General features: G+C 32.0%; 2 protein-coding genes and 1 non-coding gene across 7 annotated transcripts in view; 2 read left to right on the plus strand and 1 right to left on the minus strand.

Moving 5' to 3' along the window:
- LOC132703742 (pre-piRNA 3'-exonuclease trimmer-like) lies at nucleotides 1-9986 on the minus strand. Its single transcript, XM_060673181.1, has 8 exons — nucleotides 9818-9986; nucleotides 9520-9754; nucleotides 8384-8996; nucleotides 8029-8309; nucleotides 5921-6007; nucleotides 4558-4652; nucleotides 170-268; nucleotides 1-108 (listed from the first exon to the last, which is right to left on the minus strand). Exons 1-8 carry the CDS (start codon nucleotides 9964-9966, stop codon nucleotides 57-59), a joined length of 1611 nt encoding a protein of 536 aa, XP_060529164.1. The 5' UTR covers nucleotides 9967-9986; the 3' UTR covers nucleotides 1-56.
- A 110-nt stretch (nucleotides 9987-10096) lies between these two features.
- Nucleotides 10097-10168, plus strand: Trnaa-ugc (transfer RNA alanine (anticodon UGC)). Its single transcript has one exon. It is a non-coding gene; the product is annotated as a tRNA-Ala (tRNA).
- Nucleotides 10169-10389: 221 nt separating this feature from the next.
- The window catches only part of LOC132704157 (calcium-transporting ATPase sarcoplasmic/endoplasmic reticulum type), a 28075-nt gene continuing 17367 nt past the window's right edge, over nucleotides 10390-21097 (plus strand). For 3 of the 5 annotated variants that reach the window (XM_060673981.1, XM_060673980.1, XM_060673977.1), the window contains exons 1-2: nucleotides 10390-10565; nucleotides 11849-11984. In XM_060673981.1, coding sequence (XP_060529964.1) covers nucleotides 11867-11984 — 118 coding nt within the window. In that variant the 5' untranslated portion in view covers nucleotides 10390-10565; nucleotides 11849-11866. Of the gene's footprint in view, nucleotides 10647-10750; nucleotides 11605-11848; nucleotides 11985-21097 lie in introns of those variants that run through there. The other 2 variants (XM_060673979.1, XM_060673978.1) reach the window with 2 other exon arrangements.

Here is a 21097-nt window from a genome sequence, read left to right on the forward strand (position 1 = left end):
CTCAGAATATCACCTTTATTTTCATTACATTGATATCGTCAGGAATTTTTTATTGATTATTCAATCGCCAGCCATAAAATTACAGCACCCACTATAGCTACACTCCCTCTGAAATTGAAAAATAATAAGAGTAAAAACATACATTTCTTTAACAATAAATAATACTTACGCAATAATCATCCTAACAGGGACTGAGTGCTTCAAGGCACTGTACTGGAAAATTCGAAATTCCTGATGATTTCGAAAATTATTTAAAATTTTTTTTGCACTGCAAAAGAAGTAATTTTATCTAACAATATTATTAAAAACTGATAGTTTATTTCTAAACCAACATGATGAAGAATTCTTGAGCAATTAAAAATGCCAGGTGTCCCTCTAAGAAAGAATCTCGGCTGTAATATAAGCCTATATTCTGCAGAAAAAAAAAATCCAAAAAGGCCATAAATATGTACTGGAAATTATGTTCAAGTTTCTAGATAGGCCGCTTTTGCAGCGAATAAACAAATGCGCAAAAAACAAAAAGGCGTGTTCAAAATAGTGGCAGCACAATCCTCACCCAGTTTGGTTTTTTTTTGTTTGAACAATTTGGATATGTCTGGTAAAATAAAGTGGTGGGGAAGGTTAGATGTGCTTTTATTTAAATGTTGCATACTGGATTTTTAAAAAAATGTTAAATGCAAGAGTATGCAATTTTAGTTAATAGTGAAGAGGGATAAAAGCTTAAAAAGGTAGCGAAAGCTGCTTTTTTAATATTGATATTGGCAAAACTATTTAAAAATACGAACTACTTTATTTTCAAAATAGTGGTGGACTAATGACATTTCTCTGAAAATATGAGAATGAAACTACTGATTTTCTTTGATATCGATAACAATAACAAATTACCATTATGTCATTTGGTTTAATAAGTAAGATGATCGGACAGGTAGGCTTTTGAATAAAGTGACTGTTAAAGTAGGTAATACTTTTAACATCAAAGGATTATTAAATCAACATTTTTTATTGATTTAAAATGCGAATTTGTTGGTGAAGGTGCTGATATTATTGCGGTACATTTTGAAAGATTTGTCAATGCAGTAATTGCTGCCAAGGTTTTTACAGAGCCAAACGATTAAACGTACTACTGTAGCAGCAGCGCCCTTGAGGTTATCATTTTGCATAAACCCTGGCAGCAATTACTTCAAAAATAGTACGGCAAAAGTCTTTTACTTATTAATCCATTAATGGCATTATTCAGCAGTTATTCTGATATTGTTGTCATTGTCATTATCAAAGTAAATTAATATAATTTATATATTTATCATGGTCATAACGTGACTTGTTTTGAAAATAAGATTGTTAAATGGTTATTTGTCCATATTTATTACTATTTTTGCAAATGTCCCGCTAGCTCTTTAAGCTTTTTAGAAAAAAAATGCAATGCTTGTTAAGTTGCGTCACTATTATCTAAGTACGGAATTAGGTATTAACGTTTAAAGAAAAAACATATCTATTTACGCCAGGTACCTACTTGCTTGCTAATGTTATTTTGCAAGTACGTCTAATCTTTTTCAAACCACTTAGTCGTTTAGTTGTCACTGAACTAGATATGCGATGATATAAACTTTTCCTTTGCTTAAATTAAAATTATAATTATGATTAATTAAAATATTTCCTTCTTATTATCTATTCAGTGTGTTGTATCTTTGTCCTTGATGCCACAATTTGGATAGCACATAGCAATTATATGATTTCTTCTCACATGCATCAAAAGTAAATCGGATTATATTTTTATTCACATTTCTATTCTATTTTTGGAAGAAATCTATTTGTGACAACGCTATGTAATTTTAAGTACCTTATTGCAGATAAAATTAGAATTAGTGTACACATTTTTATGAAACGTTTAAGGACTAAGAAAAAAAGTAAAGTGTGTTATAAGTTCGTTCTGTTCAGAGTGATTATCACAACGTTCCAAGTAAATAAAAATTTCAGTCGTAAAACATTTTACAGGAATTAAAGATCATTATTTCGTTTTAAAATCATCTGTGCATTTTACTAACGCAACAATCGTAACAAACACATTTCCGCATCGATGCTTAAGCATTGTTCTATCAGCGGAAAAGAGCACTAAAACGTCAAGATTTACTACTAGCTATATTTTATAGACGTTTATCAAATATAAACCACCAATGTAGAAGTAATAAAACATCGCTTGTTGTTGGAGTTTGTCCAAGTTTTTTAATATATACAGAACAATAAAAATATTCCCTTTTTATAGGCTACCGAAAAACATTAAATGCAAAATCTCTATACTCTGGTTAAACATTAACGGCAACATTTGATCAGTGGTTCAGTTTACCGGTTATTTAAAAAAATAATGCTTTTCCTTACTTTCTCAAAAATATCAAAAAATAGGCAGTAACATTTATGATAGTAAAATAATAAAACTGAATCAATATTTTTGCAATATCGAACTTGATTCAAGTGTATGCTTACGGATATTTTCATTTCCTAAAGAAAAAACAGGATAATGACAAACAAAATTGTTAGGAAGTCCATTGTTAATTAAATAGGTAAAAATAAATTTAACGATGCCAGACTGAAGATACATAACTCTAATTTTTTCTTGATGTTAAAAAATTACAATGCCATTCAGCTTGGGTAGGCGTATGCAATAGGATCATTCCCAGGAAAATGTAACTCGCAATCCAGGCATAAGAAAAAAGATAATTAAAACCTCCTGGGGATAAGAAAGGTGGATATTTTTAGACCTTGATTCTGGGGGCCAAGTAAATCGTAGTTTCAAAGCCAGTCGCGCATAATTAAATAAAAAAGTAGGTAGAGTTTTGGCATCCACCTGTTTTTAATTAATACACGGACAGGATTTTCGCGGTCTGCCAATTTTTTTCTGAGCTTATCCCATCGGGGTTATTTAAGGAACCGTTTACGTTATTGTTGGGCTTCAACGCGCGTGCATAAAAATATGCTAGACGTAGATAGTAAATGACATCAAATGAACGCAATTATTGAAACGTGGATGCCCGTCACAGCAAAACTTCATCTTTTTTCATAATTTGATTTAACGAAAATTGGTTTTGTGGGTATGCAAAAAAGTAACAACAGCTTCTTTCGATCAAATGTGATTTTTAAATTACTAAAAAAGCGTCAACATTTTATTGTTCTAGTAAAGTCAGCGGTTAGAAATTTTAGATTAATTTATATTTAAAATATCGTGACGGCAAAATATTTTGGCGCAATTTATTTCGAAATAACTTAGACGTCATTAATTGGTCTCGGTAAATCAGACGGAATTCATAAGACTCGAGAAACTTTTGCACCGTTATGAATCTCAACAACTATTTTGGTTCGTTATAATATTGCTACGTTTTCATGAGAAATGAATTCATTTTGGAAATGACTTCAATCCGATAGATACCGTCTATGAAAACACTCGTTTTTTTCCATTTTCGAAAGAATCTGACATATTTTTCGGTTCGACGAAACCGGGTATCGAAAGAAGATATGAGTGTTAGCGTGCTTGGAAAAGAAAAGAATAAGATATAATTGTAGTTAACTAAAGTTGGAGCCACAGATTCTTTTTCCGTAAAATAATTTCAAATTGTTTTTAAAAATATAGTAAACAGTCATAAAAGAAAAAATCGGCTAGAAAGTAAATAAATGAATAATCAAATATTTAAAAAGAGAATATTTTTGGGACAAATTCTTTTCGAAAAAAAAATTGATAATGGTCCTCGTCCTAATTTTTATAAACAAGTGTATAGGACATTTCTGATATAAAATAAAATAAAATAGTCCACATTTAATATGCCTACCTGCAAATATACAAAAAATAATCACCTTGTTATTTTAAAGAGAAAATTACTTCCTATTCCCGACTAAAGCGCATTAAAATGCAGAGCAGACCTTACTGCGCCTTTTGCAGAATTAATTAAAATCATTACTTAAAAAATGTTTGTGATAAACTATACAGGGATACCAATTTTTGGAAACTGCGCCATACAATTTGCAGAAAGCCATATACGTAGTAGTAAATGATAGGTATTTGCAGCTGCCAAGGCTTCTGCACGGCACATAACGCAGTTACTCTTAAGTATGAGAATTAGAAACAGTCCTGGCGAAGAGACAGACCAAAATGGAAATCCAGTAATAATAATGTAGTATTTCTGAAAACAACAATTTTGTTCCGAAAATTAGCGCAGACAGCTCTATCACGAAGTTTTTATTTCCTTTTATACGGTAACGTACAACAGAAACCCACGAAGAATAGACGAGACGACGAGAATTTTTCAAATGCCCATGGCATATAAAACACTGGCAGATTTGACATCAGAATCTACTTTCGTCAAAACATTCAAAATGTGCTTATATTTGAAAAGAACAAAAAATAAAATACTTTATAAATTAAAACTTTCGCAAAAATTTATAATCGTTAACTATATTTCAAATCTGCCGTCGGTATAATAATAACTGATTTTTATACAACGACTCTTGGCAACATTTAATTCCTGACGGAATGCCTTTGACAAAAGATTGATTATAAAAATATAAACTTACTTGCCAAAATTATCAACTGCGACCAGTGCTCTTTGGCGCTGAAATGGAATTTTTTTCACCTCGATAAACCCAAAAGATCCTAGAATTGCCGTTACCTTAAAAAAAAATGCAAATTGTGAAACAACTGAAAAACTCTCTATAAGCAAGCAATAAGGAGGGTATCATAAACGTTTCGGATTTTAACAGACAATTCTTACCAAAATTTACTGGTCAATAAGCGGTAAACTTCTTGTAAAAACTTTTGTTATTACATAAAACAAAAATGTCCTGCAGTTCTTCGTGCTAATTTCTTGATAAATTTTAGTGATAAACTAATTACATATTCAAGTGTCATTTGATTATTTTTCTATGCAATCAACTCTCACTGTTATAACTGGAGGTTTATGTTTTGAAATTTGGAGTCATGAAAAACTTATGTACAGCCATATTTGCTCATGCTCTCCGCATGATAAAAAAAACGAAAATGTTTTCCGGCTTCTGCAGTTTATTTGAAATTACCTACCCTAAATTTGCAAACCTCCATTTTACAATTTCAACTTTAGAACAAAATGAAATAAAAATTCCTAACCTCACTTATTCGAATAAATCTGTTTGCTCCGCCAAAATAGTAAGAACCGTTAGATTGTCTCCGATTGTAATTGTTAAAAAGGAAAGCACGGAACGTCAATCCGAGCGGTTCGACATTGCTTAAGAAATCGAAATAAGGAAATCTGGCGTTCTAAACAAAGTATATGTTCAGGTAAAATCGCCTTAAGGCCGTTTAAATTCAAATACCTATCTCTGCCCACAATAAAAGTTAACAGAGTGGATAACTCCAACCCTTGCAGCTTAAATTGTGAACAATATAAAAATTTTAACAAATCTCTAGCGAAAGTGAAAACATGCATAGTAGACCGCATTAACTGGTTTATTAAAACGAAGCGGCGCCAGGGCACACAGAAATAAATATGCGCTATAGATACATTTTGGTAATGCTGTAACTAGATTCATCTCTAGAACTGCAAAATTGCATACAACTTCTTTCTGCAACAAATTATGTTAAAAATTGTCCGTTTAAGTATAATGTAATATAATTAATTAAATACGCATACGCACGGAATGTCATAACTTTTATGATAGCGTTGAAATTGAATGTGAATGTCTGCATAAAAATAATAGAATTGCACCTATCGAAAACTTCTAGATCTTGTGCGTAAAAAATGTAAATATAGCTTAGCTGGGACCTTCACATCGAGTATTTTTGGAAGCGCAAAATTTTGGGGATTGGAAAAAAACAGTGTTTCAATCCAGCTTTACCGAAGCGAATTAGTGACTACTAATTGTGGTTTTTCCAAAATGTTTCTTAAAAAGACGATTAACTCACCTGGCATATATTAAGCGGTTTATTTTTAACTGATTCAATGATGAGATAGGGAGGTCTGGTGGAGTCGGGATCGGTCCCGCCAAGGTTCTGCGGAAGAAATAGTAGTAAACATAGCTACAATGAACTTGATGATTTTGGACAACCCTTATTTTATGGTAGAGTGCTACACCACTAGTGATATTAATAAGAAAATTAACATAATAAAAGGAATTTTTGTTCTTAAAATTATTGTTATTTAAATATCGTCACTCAATTACCAAACACCCTGTATACTAATATATATGAAATAACTACAATATTAATCGTGTACTTTGAGCGCTATACTTTTTAAAAATTTTATTGAAAATGTATTCAAATCATTTTATTATTTATGATTATATACCATCTTATAATTGTAACTTATTTCATTTAAATTAATTTGGTGAATTTTCCACATTAATCTCAAATAATCTTTTCCACCATAGATTCCGCAATCCCAATAAAAAAACTGACCAAAACTCACACGAACGATCTTGACTTTCTTGAAAATTTTGTGTTAGATTGATTACTTTAGGGAGTTCCGTTAAACAGGGTGTTGTAGGTTTTAGGACAGAAACTGAAAGCGGCAATAGTTACTGGGAATCAAAATTTATTTTTTCTATTAATTAAAATATCTCGCTCACTTACAAGATATTGTTTTGAAATTTGCTGTGCGTAATACTTTTTAGGGGACATTTGAAGAATTTCAAATATTTTCAAAATCTGCAAGGTGGTACGTCTGAGGGGGCTTTTTTTATCCCCCTCAAACTTTTTCGTGGTACGCCTCTGATATCTTCCAGTTACTAAAACATGTTAATTTTGCCTTTTTCGCATAAATGATCTTCTAGGAAGTATTAACCACACCAGTTCAAGTGAGCGAGATATTTTAATAGAAAAAAATAATCAAACTTTGGCCCGTCTAGCTCCGCTAAAAATGGAGATCAAAGAAAACTTATTTACTTAAAATGATGATGATCGACCACCCATTTGAGTTTGTGCCTTAAAACTTTGATCACTCTGTATTTATGTACATATGTTATATATACCTTATTTTGCACAAATCTGCTTAAAAAAGCAGTTGATTTTTAAAACCCGGCTTCTAAAAAATTTTCAAATACTAATTATAACCGTCGATATTCCAAAAAGGCTTAACGCATTTAAAAATACTTTCAAACGTTAAGAACTATTTTTCTCGGGTCTCAATAGCCCACAGAAATCTAGCGAAAACTACATCTCGACCTAAAATATAAATAAAATAACTTAAATAAGCTAACCTAAAAATAAAAGTTTAATTATGTGAAGCATTTAGATGCAACAGGCGCTATTAATAAATAAATAAATAAATGAAACGGTAATTTATTATATTTATCTTTATTATCTTTTTTGTTCATTAATTGTTCAATTAATTTACCATTATTGCTTATTTTTTCGTTAAAAAATTAATTTAGTAAACTAAGTTTCAACTATCTTAGTCTTCAAAAATTTATTAGTGATCGAGTTACAGATTAGATCTAATTTTTGACACAAAAAGTGATAATACTAAATATTTCAAAAGGGGTAAAGATGTTAAGTAGTAATGTCTGTTAAAGGATAATTTGGTGCCCCTTCGAAGGTATTGTAAAAAGAGTGATAAAGATAAATAATTTTTATTTTGATTTTAAATATCATTTGGTATCCTAGTTTACTACAATGTGTTAAGCCTTTTTGTTTCCGAAAATGTTTGAATACCCCACATCACTTTCCTCGCAGAGACACAACAAACAACAAAATAATTTTCTCTTGGCCAAATCATCTGTTTCCCTAATACCACCTCTCTACTGTTACTGGGGCATCCAGCCATTTTTGAAAAGCCGACATCATTTTCAATTAAAAAAAAAAAATCTACAAGGTGTTGTAGCAGGACCCGCTAAATTTTTGAAATAACCACATTTTGAGAGAGAAATCAAATTCCATGCAAAAGTTATACAGGGTGGGTGTGGTGTGGTGGAACATTACATGTTTTCGTAAAATTGGATGTAGCTATTTGCTGAAAATTTGAATAAATATGTATGGCTCAAATATAGATCCACGACCTACAAACAGGTACTTACAATTGTTGATATGGAGCCTCTAATTATATTGACCCTATTTTTATATTGCAGCAACCCTCCGATAAGTTCATTGGGGACAAAAGATTTTGAACGTGGATAGTTTTGATAAAGGTTTAAGTGGGCTAACCTAATAAAAATGTAGCCAGTACAAAATGAGTCCCAGCCAGCGTCGTGAAACGTCTCCATATTTTCTTGATCACATTTAACCTCTATTGCTGGAGAATTAGACACTATATGTCGACCAACACCATTTTTAAAATAATCAAAAATTGTGTCCAAACCTAAAAAGAAAACAAATACGAATACCGTTTTTATCACCTACTCCAACACGGAAAATAAAATCAAAAATCATTACCCCTATCATTCCACCTTTTCTCTTCAGGAAGTGAACTCCTCATCTCATTTGAAATAGTTCTGGTATCGAATATAATGGGAAATAAATTTGTTATTACACTTTTAAAGTCATTATAGGAGTTTGGTAACTCTGACTCAAAACTACTAACCATCAGCAATAAATCTTGTAGAAGGTTATGACCAATAATTGGTATATTTAAGGATTCTATTAACCGAAACACTTTGGTGAACCCAAGTAAGCTGTCCACCAAATCAGGGTCCAAATTATTGGATATATCCATTGCTTTGTACCGCTGTATGGATAGTTTCTTCACTATGAAATCGTCAGATTCTACATAAGTCCAAAGATTGTCAAAACGTTGCCTAAATATTTTGTGTAAAAAATATTCAATTTCTCTATTGCACACGGCAGAAACTTTTGAAACAACTATTAAAAAATCTTCCTCTTTTGCTTTCAAATACCAGGTAGTTACAATTGAAAGTTTTGATTCGACAATTTTTTCCAGTTCAGTTTTGCAAGTGCAATTCACTTCTGAAATTTCATTATTTCGTAGTTTCTCCCTTAGCTCTAACTCCTGTGTTCTATTTATGTAAGAAATTCCATGGTAGGCAAACTAAAATTTCAAATGTTTTTGTAAAAATTAAGTACATATCTTTGTTATGAGAAAGAAACAAATTTAATTTTTTACTTTGTTCTATTGGTGATTGTTTATGTTTTATTATTTATTAATAAAAAATAACATTTGAAAAGTGTGTTTTAATGGCTATGACTTTGCTCTGATAAATTCTTCCTCCTATTTACAAGGGTAATAGAAACAATTGATTAAATACCAATACTTTTTTTTTTAGAAAATTTTGAAGGAAGAGATTTTTGTCACAGTTGATAACAATTACTTAAAACCTCCAACAATTTTTGAAATAAATTCTGTTCTTCAAGTTAACTCAAAGCATCCATTGTTAATTTTTACTTAAATCTAATAAAATTAATGTTACATTTAAATTTAAGTTAAAAGTCTCTAAGAAAGACAAAGTGCTGCAGGAAATTGCCTTAATAATTATGAAAAAATTATTTATGAAATAGCATTTGCGCCAATGACAACCACTTTCTAAGTTTATTATTTTGTAGACTTAACTTACTTTATTGAAATTAAAATGATAAAGCTTCAAAAAGTTTATTGTACTGGACTGGAAGAAAAAATGTTTATGCAGGAACTGAAAAGAGGCAGGTTGAACATAAAAATCAAAAATGGTACCCAAATAACTATTTCTCTTTGAGTCATATGTAAAAGCAGTAATTCCTATTTGAAGGGGAATTACATATTCCACATTTTTCTTCAGTTTGTAGTACCTATCAGTTGGACTATCAAACAAGCTGAAAGAAAAAAATACATACCTATACTCGAATTATACTACCAATTATAATTAAATTACATACCTTGGAGCATGATTTCTTAAAGGGTTTAGAGCACTAAATTCCAAATCTATGCTTACAAACCTTGCTTGTTGTAATGTTTCTTTAATTAACGGAAATAATTTTACAAAATTTGATTGTGTTACTTCGCTCATATTAATAATAGTAAACATAACCTTTTTAAGATTGCTATTTTTTTGGTTAGATTTTTGTCTGGGGATTTATCAACATATTCCCACAATCCAATGCAGAGTAAAAAGGAATAGCAGGGTTACTACGATTTTCAAATTTAATTTTAATTGCGGGGATGTAGCTCAGTGGTAGAGCGTTCGCTTTGCATGTGAAAGGCCCCGGGTTCGATACCCGGCATCTCCAGCGGAAAAAGTCTTTTTTGTTTTAATTTCATTTTGCATAAAGACAATAATTTATTCTTTGAATTTATTTTTAAATATGGCACTTTCTTCTTTCAAAAATGGTTTAAGGAACGACGACGCACGAGAATTCGAAAAGCCCGGTCCAATTCCCGGTTTGGCACGATGCCAACGGACGCACAGGTAGCTACCGAAGTTATAAAAGCAACCGCATTCGAACTCCTGTGGCCGTTTCGTAAGTAGACCCAGCGAGTGAATCAGTTGCGATTTATCTCCATGGGGGCCTAATTCGCTTCGTGATTTTTTTATAACCCTTTAAACCTGCTATAAAAACGTACAATTTATTGTGATAATAAGTACCCACACCTGTTGAGACTACGGGTTGTGATATTCGTAGAGCGGTAAGTTTCTAAGTGCAGTGCAGTGACGATATAAGGATTATTTATCTCTCGATTTTTGGATTACCACTCGAAGTGTGTCAGGTATTTTGCCTCTACTAATGTTTATTTGGATCTAGTAAAACCGAACAAATATTACAATTAGTGACATTAAAAAAAAAGGAATAATTTTTAGTGTTATATAACCCACCAAACAAATTTTGAAAACGGGTTTTATTTTAAAAGCGCGCTTGGGTTGTTGCGCTTCTTTGCCAAAACTGTTATTTTCTGTTCGTGTGCTAAAATCGTCGCTGGCGGTTTGGCAATTGTCCCAAAACCGGGATATTCGAGACCCCTCGTCGCTTGGTCAAAAATAAAACAACTTTGGACCGTTAATGACGCATTCTAAAATACCTCGCTTTTCTTATAATAATAATTTATTATCCCGACGAGCGCGATTCAGCTATTTAAAAGAATTTGCCGCCGCCTGCCCACGTGACCTTGGCCAGCCTATCGCCATCATCCACATGCTCATTTCGTGTGTTGTCATCAGTTTTATTTTTCTTTAGCTGGTATAGCGAATTGTGCGAGGCAAATAAAGTAAAGGGGCGCACGTTATCTTATCTTCGGGTTTTAATGTGTTTGTTTTTGAAATGATTTGATTTGTTAATCGGTGTAGGAAATAATTTTTTCAGTGCTATTATTTTGTTTCCCTCCACTGCGCTGGCGTAAACGTCAATCTGTACCACAAACGGCAACCGAGCGAACTTCGTTGACAAGTCAGCAATCGTCTCGTCCGTTGTAAAATAAACTAATTGTTATTATATTCTTCTCGAAGTTTCGCGAATTCGCGTACTGAATAAATTTATTACGGTTGTTTCTATATCTACAAAACTGTATGTTAGTGTTCAATTTGTTATCAGGAAGTCGCGTTGAAAAAGTATGGTTATATCAACATTCTTTTGAAAAAATGGAAAGGATCAAATTCTAATTTTTGTTCGTCATTTGTGTCAGATTTTCGATTTACTTAGCGAAATCTGATCGTGTAGTAAGTACAAAACAGGTGAGTTTGGTATTTTTGCTTTGCGGATTTTGAGGTTATTGACTTTTAATTTGCCTATAGTTGTGCGATCTCGCGTAGAATAAGAGTAGCTTTTTGACTGTAGGACACGTGTATTTAATTTGAAGGAACAATTCGCCCATTCTTTTCAATTCGTCTTGACAAACGCCTTTTCTTCTATTATGTTGTATTACTAGTCTCATCTTTGAGCAACAATTGATTATTGAGAAATTTTCCAATGTTTTAGAAGTGACCGTGGAGCACAATGGAGGATGCACATACTAGGACTGTCGATGAAGTGTTAAAATATTTTAACACTGATCCTGAAAGGGGGCTTAGCACAGATCAAGTTAAGCGAAATCAAGAAAAGTATGGACCTAATGGTGAGTGTAGTTATTGATTTGTGTATTCTTCTGTACATACTAAATGTAGATATGTATCAATTTCTAAATACATTTACTCTCATGTGTAATTTTGTCTTGAACTTTTAAATAATCACAGTCAATAATATGAAAGAGAAAATTGAAAAAAATGTTTGTATTGTTGACCACTTCTGTATTTTAAAAACGATTTAGTTGATATCGACCTGCATTTTAGCCAATAATAAGTAATAGAAGTAATTAGCTTGATTAAATGATGAGACTACCTATTAGAAAATATGTATTTACATGTGTTCTTTGGGAATATTTAGTTATGCATTTTTAATTTGATTAGAGGCGAGGCGAGTACATATTTTTATTTAATAATTCAACAAAATTTACATTAATAGAACCCAGCCAATATTTTGAAAAAGACCTGTTTCCCAGCAATTAGGAAAATTGAGTGTGTTCCTCAAGATAGTTCATTAGTATATAATTAATTTTTCACACTTCCTGCAGGAATTATTAAACACTACCCTTAAAACTAGAAATTAATTAATTAATCAATTAATATCGAATGCGAGTTATCCACCTAAAAATTCTCTTAATTTCCAACCTGCGTTCTTTCGATTGTTGAACTTCTCAAAAATGTATTTTAAAATCAAGATTTTTAAATATGCATGTTTAAAAGATGTATTTCAATTTCGTTTTATTTTCGGACATTTAATTTTAGATTTAAAATCATTTTATGCAATGGCGCCGAAAACCACGCGAACACCTTCAAAAAACTCGACCATCCGTTGACGCAAATCGTGAACTTAACCTATTTTAAATACGTGCCAATTACGAATCAGTCAGTAGAACGTTCGGATGTGAAATTGCAAAAGGTTTTTAATGTCTGCATCTCAAAATTTTTGTCTCGGCACGCGTTCGAATCACTCTCAGATATGTCATTTAAACTTAATCCATTTGTATTTGTGTTTGTAGCTGTTATACAAAATTGTATTTAGGGAAGGGGACCTTCTCTCTCTTTTTGAGTCATAAACCACAACTACCGGGCGTTTAAAGAAAAATTTCTCACGTAACCAGATGCCGATTAAAAATTTTAAAAATACAGGTTAATATTAAAATTAACACTACGCTGATTACAATTCACAGTCTTTTTTTTTTAACTTTTTAATCGGCAAATTGCTGCGAGCAGTTTTTTCTCTAAAACGGACTATCTAGTAATTGTTACCGTTTAATACTGTATAATATATTTTGGCAAGAAACTGCATTGGGTAAACATTTTTCTAGCGGTTATTTTGATTTTTGTTCATATTAATTTCTTTTTGACCCAAGCGTAAATGTTAATTTTTATTTCAATTGGTTTTGATAACCAAGGTTAATTAATTTGGATAATTATGTTGATGATCTTTTGAGGGTCATGGCATTTTAAAACAAGACAATAAAAATAAACATGCGCTTCAATGTACAACAGAACAACAAAATATGGAACTCTCACCTAACAAGACATTTATCATTTTTGATTTTTCACTTTTCTTAACATTGAATAATAATATTATTTATAGAATAAACGCATTTTTCAAGTTAATTTTGTGAATATCATTTTGTGCATGTAGAACTAAAAATAGAACTAAAAATTAGCGGAGCACTTAAACCTTACTCCATCAAACGTGGGTTTAGTACGATTGAAGATTCTTGCGTAAAAATAAATGAACGCTCATTATCTATAATTAATAACCTCTCTGCAATGACCACTAATAAATTATTGGTTTAAGTGGTTATCGTAAAGATTAAGTTTTTATTTGAAGGCTTGGTTGCTTTTAGTCTTTATTGAATGGTGATGGCGGCGCCTCGTAAAATTATTTGCGTCGAAAATCTGGGCTTTAGCTTAGATCATTTTCTTTCAAAGTTCATGTCTTATTCCACTTGTTCATGGAAGTTGATCTGTAAATTTTTTTTTTACTTCTTTCTTTAAAATACTCACTAATGCACCCATCAGACGTGCGCAAACTATTACTTAAAACTGGTCAGATTCGTAGTTACTATTACGTTTGTCAGATTTGATTGTCAGGTCATACTTTACTCAGTAAATCTAATCGTGCGGTTTTGCAAAAATGTACCCAAGGAGAAGGTCGTAAAAAATAGTATATTATGCAACAAGTGTGGTAATAGTATATTATGGAACAAGTGCGGTAAAACGTGTTTATTTGGCTCCAGTAGAGCGCAACGCAGCTAGTGTTTAATAAACGATTTACTTAACGAGTTCGGCAGACGTGTTGCATACCATACTTTTTCTACGACTGTTAGTGTTTGGGTATATTTTTGCAAACCAACACGAATACAGAATTAACAAACGTGAAAATTCAAGCCGTGCGATATTTCCAAAAACATCCCATTGCTCCCAAAATCCGTGTGGTAATATCCCGGAAATGTCCGAAGTGACTCGCAGCCGTAGGAAATGAAACTGACACGTTAGACCAACCAAAATTAGCAAACTTCTTTAAATATCTAAATTTCGCTTAAAGAATTATTTAAGTACTTATTATTAATAATTACATAGTTATTTACTTACGTTTAAGCTTGCATGCGTCCTTTAAAATAATTTTAACATTAGAAATTTATTACCAATATTATGCGCCCACAAGCGAAACCTCGAATGTGACAGAGAGAGTGCGAGATAGAGAGAAAGAAAAAATATCAAAAAAAGTTAGAGACTTTTTACCATCTTAAAGATTTTCGGGTTCACTAATGCTGCCTGCAATCGTTTGTGACGAGGAGTTGGATGTTATTTTATTTTACTACTACAAAGATGTAGCACTCGATTTAGCAATACCGTAGCAATCTTGGGGTATTTTTGTTACACTCAAGCTGTTGATATTACTTAAAAATATTTAGTTTAGTTTAGTTTTTGACAAAACGCTCCACGCCATGATTAGGAATTTTATTCAGTCCCGATAAGCCTCTTATTTAATGATTACCTGCGTAACTACATTCCAGCTTATGGAACTGTAAGTGTTAATTATTAATATGTTAGTTATTAGTGTTCGAACCAAACTGTACTGCTAATATATTGGAAGAGACAGCCTGTCTAACACATTTCATTGCAATGTATTTTTTTTAATAAAACACTAAAAATGAAAATAAACTTTCATTGTGTCTGGACACTTCCAACTCTATTTAAACATTTAATTTTAAAATAGATTTTTATTCGGATTACAATTTTAAGGGTTAAAATAAAATTCTATAATGTTACGTTAACACTCGCTGGATACCTTTTAAGAATTTGATATCCCACCGTTTACGAAGGACATGTTAAAGCAAGGTTAACCGCGGTGTTATGTACTATAATAGCTGCATAGTATGCGTTAGTGTACCCATAAACCGAAACTCGTAAACTAATTATTACATTTAGCGATGGACGGACAGGAAGTTAACTTAGACCGTGTTAATTTGTTTAATGCACCAGATGATGATCAAACAATATGCATTGACGTTTGTAGCCGCGTCATTAACAGAACCTATTTTATGCTTTGTTAGTCGGATCTATTTCGTATAGCCGAAAAAGTCGTCATAACCTTATTCGCGTTTTGCGAAAGCATTTGATGCTGGTTTCATTCAAATTGGCTATTTATTTCAAAACTTTTTGTAGTAGTTTGTTGTTCGATATAACCGGATATAACAAGTTTTTTGCCTTAACTTCTCCTGAGTTTACTAGATATTTCCCAAGGCATTTAAAGCAGAACATAGCACAGTATTGAGAAATGCAATATATGTCTGGCATGTCTGCAATTTGTAGTCGATTCGCAGACGCCCTATATTTTTAACGTGATATTGGTGCGGTAAGTAACGAAAGTTGTGACCGGGTTACTTCTACCGCAGTAACTTTTATTTCGATTAGGACAAAATCTTTTGATAGAGTAGAGTATATGTTGTATATGTTGCAGTCTAGAACAAAGCTATGTTATCTGAAGAACCGCTAAGTAGCAAAAAATAAACTTAACGTTACAATTACTAACTAGGCGCCCAATAGTTAAGAAATATATGAAAATGACAGAAATATTTTTAGGTGTATTTTTGAATCCCATTTGAATAATTTTTGCGTAGTTTTTTCAAGTAAATATACAATTTAAAATGGGCATCCAATGTTTGTTTGAAGGTGATAGACAATGAATCAGTAGAAATGCCAAGAGATTGTCGAACTTCCTTTGTCTTAACTTTGTTACACGTTTCGGACTGTTATCAAGTGCAGATTAAATAAAGATAGCAGAAATTAAAGACAATGAAAGTTCGACAATCTATTAGTATTTCTGGGCATTCCAAAGTAAGGTTTTCATTCTTCATTTGTCACTTTCTTCAGTCGTTGTAGCAAAGCCTATAGTGCTGTCAAAATTTTGATATTTTCTTGTTTTATACCTTCTTAAACTTGATTTTATCAAATTGGGATTATTTTATTTTTTAACTGACATTAATTTTAATAGTAAGAATTGGAAAATTTTCACCTGCTTATTTTTTTAGGCGGGAAATTGCAATTTTTGCGGGGGCGTTAGGTGTAACTGAATCTATAGACAAAACTACGTGTTTTATGTAAAAACATGTATTTTTTCACCTTTTTTTATAATCTTTTAAAACCTAGTTTAACAAAAAAGGCAAAGCCACTTCGCCCTGCCAGATTCGGTATTGTAGTAAGTGCAGGGGTAAATTTTTCCAAATATATGTATATATATATATATATATATATATATATATATATATATATATATATATATATATATATATATATATATATATATATATATATATATATATATATATATATATATATATATATATATATATATATATATATATATATATAATTATAAAAAACTGTGACGTAGTACATGCACACAGACCTTCACTTTGAACAGTAATTTGTAACTAACTTAACTGAAAATTTAATGGCATCTGGACGCATTTGGGGAAAATACTGCCGAAAAAAATTCCACAGTCACACTGCCACTGTCACTGTTAGTGATCATGTTAAATGCTGCAAGCAAAAAGAGTCTGCATTATCTGTATACCTCTATATAGTTTGGTTCAGGTTATACACGTCATTTTTTGGTTCAAAATATTTTATGCAATTTTTACTAGTGGTATATTCATAAGGGTTTCAACTGAATATTTTTGAATTTTGAATTTTCCATTCAATTTGGTGTAAACTTGATTAGTTTTGGTTAGCTTGTTGTCTCTAGTCAATAGTGTTTTGCATGACAAATTAATATATGATTATCAATTAATTATTAATATATATTATAAATCTGTAATAATATTAAAATTATGTTTTTTTTTTTAAAGAAATTTGCTGGAAAACTTTTTTAATAAAATTTTCTTGTGAAAAACTATAATTTTTTTGCTGTCCAAATTATTCAAGTTGATTTGATTTGTTTCTTCTGTCTCTTCTTCCCCTTAAAAACAAACTCCCGTGGATTGATTAGTTTAAAGCATTGTTTCTTTGGCTTTTCAAAAAGATGATGTATTTTGAAATCTCGCGTATCATTAATTAATTGGTAACAATGAAACACGTATGGATTTTGATAGAAGTTTCCCGATAACAAGATTTTTTTTTTGAAGACTGATAACTGAATTTTTTGTAATTTTGTTTCTCTAAAATGGTTTTTTATTAATCGGGTCGCTGTGATAGTGTTTTATTTGTGTTTTTGTAGATATTGCCCATTATACATGCCACGATCTGATTTATGTATATCGCTGGTTGCAAAACTGTTGGACATGTTTGTTTAAATCAGTCGCAAACCACCAGCAAAATGTCATTAAAGATTTATGTATTTTTCTTGCATCCGCATCATTTAAACTCGTTGAAAAAACAAACAAGTAGCCATTTTTTTGGCAGGTGGTTCGACTCGTGGATTTTATTTGTTGCTTTAAATGTCCTCACGTGTTCAAAACCGATATTGCTCCAATGTTGCCCGTAAAACTAATAATGAACTCGACGTAGATTGTATTGTTTACTTAGGCGTGAATTTAATGAACAAACTGTCAATAAATTGCGAATATTGAACAGATTGATCATAAAATTTGGGTTTTATTTACTATCGATTTATGGGCTATACCTTTTGTTTACATTGTTAAAGACTATTAGAATTTGAATTGATAAATATTCGGTCACCTGCACATAAAATTTTTGGTGACTGTATGAATTCATGTATGCATTGTTTTACGATTGAAAAGCTGGTATTTTAAACGTTAAATATTTTACTACAAAATTTAAAATGACCAAAAGTTTGAATTATAACAAGAGTTAACAATGTCCAAATTTTAACGATAGAGTTTCTCAAATTTTAACTAAAGTATAGTAGCACTTTAGAGTAGTAGGTTGTAGTGTTGAGCCCGTGACTGTAGCTGACTTACTGATATTATTATTTAGAAATTATAATATACTGAAACGAAGGATACTTTTTCAGTCCGTGAAAATTCTTACCGTGCTTTATTTATAGTTATGGTTTACGTTTTTTCATAAAGTAAATTCGTTAAAAAAATGTTTTTCGAAATTATCAGTAATTTCTGTAACGTTCCTCGAAACATTGCTGAGCGTTATTTCCAAGAGTCCTAGGACGTGGTAGCGTGCTATCTGCTAAAATGTACCAAATAGTTATATTTAATTAATCGCTGTGAGCTTCCGATGCTGGAGGTGGTAAAATTTGTGTTACGTCACAGTAGCGTTACTCTGACGACGCTTATGACGGTCGGTGTAAGATTTCAGCCTTGACTCGTGTTGGTTTGGAGGCGATTCACGTAGTAGCCGCCTCTGTCTGTATCGTAACAATGCGTCTTGCCAAACGGTTTTTTTTTTAATTTGTAAAATTTTTCCACAATTGCTAGCAAAATTGATTGAAATTCAACTGAAAAGAGTGAGCACAAGCGAGGAAAAGTCATAATAAAGCATGTGCCTTTGCATAGTTGCTAGCCCGACTTCGTTCTTTTCTTCAACAATCATAATAATCTTTATTTAAGATATATAAATAGTGTCACAAATGACAATATTTACATTTTCTTTTATCTTGGTATAAAACTCTTCCATCTTGTAAAGTTACATCGTGACTAGAATTTAAAAAGTTTATTTCTTTAAGATATTTGTACTTCTAATAATTTGTAACCATAGACTGTTGAATATTTAAACTGGGATTAATAATTGACATATTTTTAAAAAAAAATATATCGCACACTCCTGTATAAACTGTTAACGCTTCAAACCTTTCCCTCAGACAGTAGACAACACAATTTCAAAACCTGGAAGCAGTATTCAGACAGCATCTTTTTAGTTTAGATGTCTATGAAGTTATTTTAAAACCCGAAAAGTATAACCAACCATATTTAATTTACTCACAACATAACTAACGTCTGAATCCCAAGTCAAGATATTGAACAGAAACATCTTCAAGAATTTATTTTTATTTTTTAGTTCTATCTCATACCCATTGATGTTGAAAGTTTTTTTTTGAACTTGTTTGTCTTGAATAATGTTATATTTGTTAATGTTGTTTTGTTACTATTTACAACCAATTTGTTTTATATATTCAACCAATGTTCAACTCTTTTCCTAAAGCTCCTGGCAGTGTCCTATAGAATATTTATATCAGTGCTAACAAGAAACTTGTATCTTTTGCATAATTTTTTATTTTACAATTTTCTGCTAGTGTTAGCATATCGTTATTTAAATTACAAACAAAATAGGATAAGTGGTGCTTCCTTGTGGAATTCCCAACGTGTCAAGAGCGGGCTTCATATGTTCGTTTATTATTTATTACTGCATTAAATTTCGAGCAATTTTTTCATGGAGAATGAAATATTATTGGATATCTCCTATCCTATATCGGTGCCCAAAATATGTCATTTGTAAACTGTTGGTTTTTAAAAATTTATGGTCGACCAACTTAATAGAGTATGTGCAACATAAAAGGAGATCAAGTGAGGCCTTAGAGAAGTGAAGATTTGTACTCCTCAGTGTAACACCAACTTTACCGTTGCACAAGTAAACTCCTGCATTGATACAAATTTCGTCCAACCACACATATATTTTTTTTCATTGTTTGCATTTAGTATGAAGGCTGTTATCATTATAAGGGGTGTTTTTTTTCGATGTATAGAACTTTAAGTTGCCATAAAACAACGATGGATTATTCGATTGACATAAATTTTATTTATCCGAAAGATAATCTTGTGGCATTACATTTTAAATATGATTTCTGGCATATGACCCCCACGGCTGGGGCCGATGTAGTCCAATCTGGACGTCCAATTTGCGATGACTTTTTCCAACATTTATGGCCGTATATCGGCAATAACATGGCGAATGTTGTCTTCCAAATGGTCAAGCATTTGTAGCTTATCCGCATATATCAATGACTTTACATTAGCCCCACAGAAAGTAGTCCAGCGGTGTTAAATCACAAGATCTTGGAGGCCAATTCACAGGTCCAAAACGTGAAATTAGGCGGTCACCAAACGTGTCTTTCAATAAACCGATGGTGGCACGAGCTGTGTGACATGTTGCGCCGTCTTGTTGAAACCACATCTCCTGGACATTATGGTTATTCAATTCAGGAATGAAAGAGTTAGTAATCATAGCTCTATACCGATCACCATTGACTGTAACGTTCTGGCCATCATCGTTTTTGAAGAAGTACGGACCAGTGATTCCACCAGCCCATAAAGCGCACAAAACAGTCAGTTTTTCTGGATGTAACAGTGTTTCGACATACACTTGAGGATTAGCTTCGCTCCATTCAACCAGATGTGCGCTTCATTGCTAAACAAAATTCGCTTATGAAAATCGGGAACAACGGTCATCTCATTTTGGGCCCATTCGACGAATCTACGCCTTACTTGATGATCGTTTGGCTTCAATTCTTGCACGGGTTGGATTTTGTAAGCACGTAAACCAAGATCCTTCCGCAAAATCTTCCATAAAGTGGATGGACACAGATCCAATTCTTGTGCTCAACGGCGGATGGACTCATTGGGGTCTTCCTCAATGCTACGCTCTACAGCAGCAATAGCTTCTTCTGTACGCACCGTACGGCGTCTCTGGGGATGCGAGTTATCAATAAGAGTAAACGTGGTGCGAAAACGTTCCA

Source organism: Cylas formicarius, unplaced genomic scaffold, assembly GCF_029955315.1.
Source record: "Cylas formicarius isolate icCylForm1 unplaced genomic scaffold, icCylForm1.1 PGA_scaffold_6__28_contigs__length_40554024, whole genome shotgun sequence".
NCBI lineage: Eukaryota > Metazoa > Arthropoda > Insecta > Coleoptera > Brentidae > Cylas > Cylas formicarius.